This window comes from Euphorbia lathyris, chromosome 1, assembly GCF_963576675.1.
Source record: "Euphorbia lathyris chromosome 1, ddEupLath1.1, whole genome shotgun sequence".
NCBI classification, from domain to species: Eukaryota; Viridiplantae; Streptophyta; class Magnoliopsida; order Malpighiales; family Euphorbiaceae; genus Euphorbia; species Euphorbia lathyris.
The window spans coordinates 126,220,017-126,223,873 of NC_088910.1; the positions used below are offsets into that span (position 1 = coordinate 126,220,017).

At 34.8% G+C, this 3,857-nt stretch overlaps 1 protein-coding gene across 1 annotated transcript; it reads right to left on the bottom strand.

The window, feature by feature from the left end:
- LOC136210931 (beta-carotene isomerase D27, chloroplastic) lies at positions 1-3,289 on the bottom strand. Its single transcript, XM_066002402.1, has 5 exons — positions 2,793-3,289; positions 1,605-1,697; positions 1,324-1,492; positions 673-768; positions 1-496 (listed from the first exon to the last, which is right to left on the bottom strand). The coding sequence occupies exons 1-5, from the start codon at positions 3,171-3,173 to the stop codon at positions 447-449; spliced, it is 789 nt and encodes a 262-aa protein (XP_065858474.1). The 5' UTR covers positions 3,174-3,289; the 3' UTR covers positions 1-446.
- Between the last annotated feature and the right edge of the window lie 568 nt (positions 3,290-3,857).

The following is a 3,857-nucleotide window of genomic DNA, read 5'->3' on the forward strand; positions in this document are numbered from 1 at the left end:
TAGTCTCCAACTCATTTCATTGATAATATTGTCAACAATTTTCATCTATAGGAAGTATACATGTATTGAAAAATAACAGGTAACAAGACAACATTTTAATGTAAATTTGACAGGTCTATAGAGATATTGGTCAATTTTAGTCTAAAAGATTACTGGAAAAGTTTAATTTTCTCTTTTCATAACAAAACGGTTTAATTTTACTCCCGTGGTAAAAATCTTAACTCTATTTCACTCTTTCAAAGGAATTACATGGATAAAATTTTATTGACATTTCCTTAGAAACGGTAAAATATTGAACTAGATTTTACATTATTGTGAGAGTAAAATTGAACTAATTTGTATGATAAGGGTAAAATAGATCTTCTCCGGTAATCTTAGGACTAATTCCATATATATACATGTAATTTCTGCCGTGACAGATTCAACCCAAAAAAAGCAACAACTTCTCAAGCTTGTAGCTTAGGACAAATGCTGGAGTTGGGATTTGACATGGAGCCTGCACATTATAAAGAATTCTACTCATTATTATACGATAGCACACGATTTATAACGACAATCCATTTAACACGTTTATTATTTTTATGTTGAATTTATAATCATGTATAATAATGTAAAATATATAGATCACATAACATGATTAAGAGAGAAGCACTCATGATATAAAGAACTTACAAATTTCTGCAAAACAAGGTTGTTTAGATGCTGGATCCTCTTTAAAGGGCGGTGGAACTTGCCCGTAGACCATTTCGCAACTCATATCTTCAAAATCTGATTTTTACACAAGAATAGAATATTGCTTAGTTCAATTGTGTCCGGTGAGGACATGGCTAGGCTTAAATTTTGTCCTACCCAATGTAAAACGGCACTATTTTATTCCATGCACAAAAATTATACTGTGATACGAGATTAACTAATTTCAAACCACTTAAATAATGACACTCAAATGATAACATGTTGTCAATTATACTGATGTGTCATCATTTGGACCAGTTTAGTCTCGGTTGATTTTTAGAAATGATCTATTTTAAAACGGTGGGTAGTGAAATATGGACTGGTTAAATTTTTTTATCCTACCAAAGACAAAACGACTCTGTTCGGATGCAGGTCCACTTGGTCTTAGACAACTCAAATGACATCTTATTAACCGGATTTAAGTACAGTCTAAATTGTATCAAGTGAAGGGCTACCTAGAACCACCCCTTTCAAGGTGATTCTTGGAAGCCGGGGATTCAACAAACCCCGTGCACCTCCTGGCTCCGCCTCTAACTACTAAATTTGAGTAAAATTTGATTGATCAATTGAAAAAAATTAGAAAAAACTTACTAGGGATCATAGTCAATGGAAGTCCAAATTCATTAGTGAAGAAATCTTGAGTAGGAATCTTGCACATATTCACACACATTCCTACACATCCACTGTTCTCAAGATACCTGCACTTCTTTATATGAACTCCACTTCTTTGCTTCACCCCATTTATCTCCACTTCCACAACCTAATTCAATTATAACACATACAAATTAAGCTTAATCCAATTGTTTAATTCAACTTAATTCGAATATTGATTGATTAGTTCTTTGATATGGTATCAGAACGAGTAAGTTTACCTCAGAAGGGCCAACTAACCATTGAAAAAACGGCACAGTTAATTGAGCATTGAACTCTTCAGCCCATCTTGTTGGGGGAAACAATTTCCTGAACTGCATCAACAATAGATAACAACTTATTGAGATTGAGGATTTCATAAAATACTTTTATAGTTTTCATTTGGACAACGACAGTGGGATGTCTCTACAGGGAAAGAGTCGTATAGACACTTTAGGATCGTTAGGTCCATAGTCCGCGCTTCTAGCCAATACCACATATATAAGCAGTGAATTTCAAATCTAGAGGTTAATCGTACTTTAGCAAATTTACTTAAGCTAGAGTTTGATTTTTTGGGGTAATAGTAGAAAAGTTGATAGATAAGTCACCTTGACTGCCACTACAAACCATCGAAATTGCATGACAAGTATATTTTTGGCTCGACTATACTTTTTGAAGTAGGATTTAACAGAATGCTTACAAGGGAGAAATCTCCATGGTATTAGTTATAATTGGTCGAAGGTCTCATCGCCAGATTGAGACTTTAGCCCCCTGTTGCATGCGCCCTCGAACTCTCATGTGCCCTCGCCACATTGGTCCAGGGTTGCTCAGTTGTTGTTGCCATGTCAACAACACTACTGACTTAAGGTCCTGGACCATTCTGGTTCGAACCATAATGGAAATTTTGCAATAAAGATCAGGCACCACAACCGCAACAAGAGCTATTTTCCTATTTTAACTAAAAAAACAGTCTCCTAGGAGACTCTCAATAACTTTGTTATTATTTTCTTTGAATTGGTTGTTACCAACCATTACAGGTTGTGAACAAGTTCATAACTAAGCTTCGGAGAGGAAGTGGTCAGTATTCAGAAAATACATCACATTCACAATAAATTTATATTTAAGTTGTCCTATTTAAATCTTTAGACTGACTAAAACATTAGAATGTGTACGGTAGACTGACTAGTACTCATCTCTTTCATTCATATGATGCAACATCATTTCAACCACTCATGTGACATCATCTGAGTGGAGGAACAAGTTTTAATCCCGATCCATTCTAGAATTCTCAGTTTTCAAGCAATCAGTGAGTACTTAAGCCTTCCCTAACTAACCAATAGATCCGCCCTAGCCTAATTCGGCATTTTTTTTTATTTTTTATTTTTTGCTACTGAGGACTAAACAACGTGTTAGGTAAACAGTAACATTACCTGTTCAGGTGCACCAGGAGGGAGCATAGACAAGAGAACTTCACGAACCACTTGCTGCTGCTGCAACCTATTTCTCCCCTGCGTAACTCTCTTAGACACATCAACAAAACTCTCATAATCATACTCTAAAAACCCCTTCTTCTTCTTCTTATCATTATCCTTTACTCCACCTGCAAACTTCTCCATCTTCCTCGCAAACAGAGTCATAAATACTTTCGCAAAAAACCCGTCATTGTATCTTGTTTTCTGCCCCAACGGAGCGGGCTCTCCGTTCGGCTCAGCTATACTACAACTAATGTAATTTCTGGGTTTCCATCTCTGAATCGGCTGTTGATGAGATGGTCTGATTAGTTGGACACTTTGTAGGCTTAGAGCTACCATGAATTTGTAATGCTAAAGCTTCAATCTTTCACATTGTTGTTTTTCTGGGTATTGTAGTATAAATTCTGTGGATGGAGGAGATAAGAAGATATGGTTGATGTAATTTATTTTATTTGGTTGATTTTTCTCTTCAATGATATATTATGGCCATACATTGTACTTTACTTGTGGATATTTGTGGCTAATATGAGAATGTAAGGTTGATATGAAAAATTTAGAAATGTTCAATTAATGATAAATTGAACTTGAATTGACTGATTGATGTGGCTAGTTTTTATTATATAATAATTATTTGAGTATTTATTGGAGTTAATTGGATTAACATTTTATTATGAAAGAAAAATCTTATTTTATGCTTTTGTTTGCAGATATATAATAAAAAATATATATAATTAAAGGGTGTTCGCTATAGTTACTTTGTTCTTTACAAAGTACCGTTACTTGGTGCTCATATTCACCATTGGATTAATTTTATGCTCCATCATCCAATGGTGAAAACACACCAAGTAACGGTACTTTGTAAAAAACAAAGTAACCATAGCGGGCACCATAATTAAAGGACATTTTTTTAATAAGGAAAGACATTTCGCAAAAATATATTGACATCATGAAGGACATGTATGAGGGAGCATGCACGAGTCTACGCACCAGTGTTGGGAAGAGTGAAGAGTTCCCTATTACGAT

Coding starts and splice junctions, on each gene's coding strand:
- LOC136210931 (XM_066002402.1), bottom strand. CDS start 3,173: ATGGTAGCTCTAAGCCTACAAAGTGTCCAACTAATCAGACCATCTCAT. Junction 1,698..2,792: donor CTCCTGGTGCACCTGAACAG/GTAATGTTACTG, acceptor TTGTTGATGCAG/TTCAGGAAATTGTTTCCCCC. Junction 497..672: donor ACCTTGTTTTGCAGAAATTT/GTAAGTTCTTTA, acceptor TATAATGTGCAG/GCTCCATGTCAAATCCCAAC.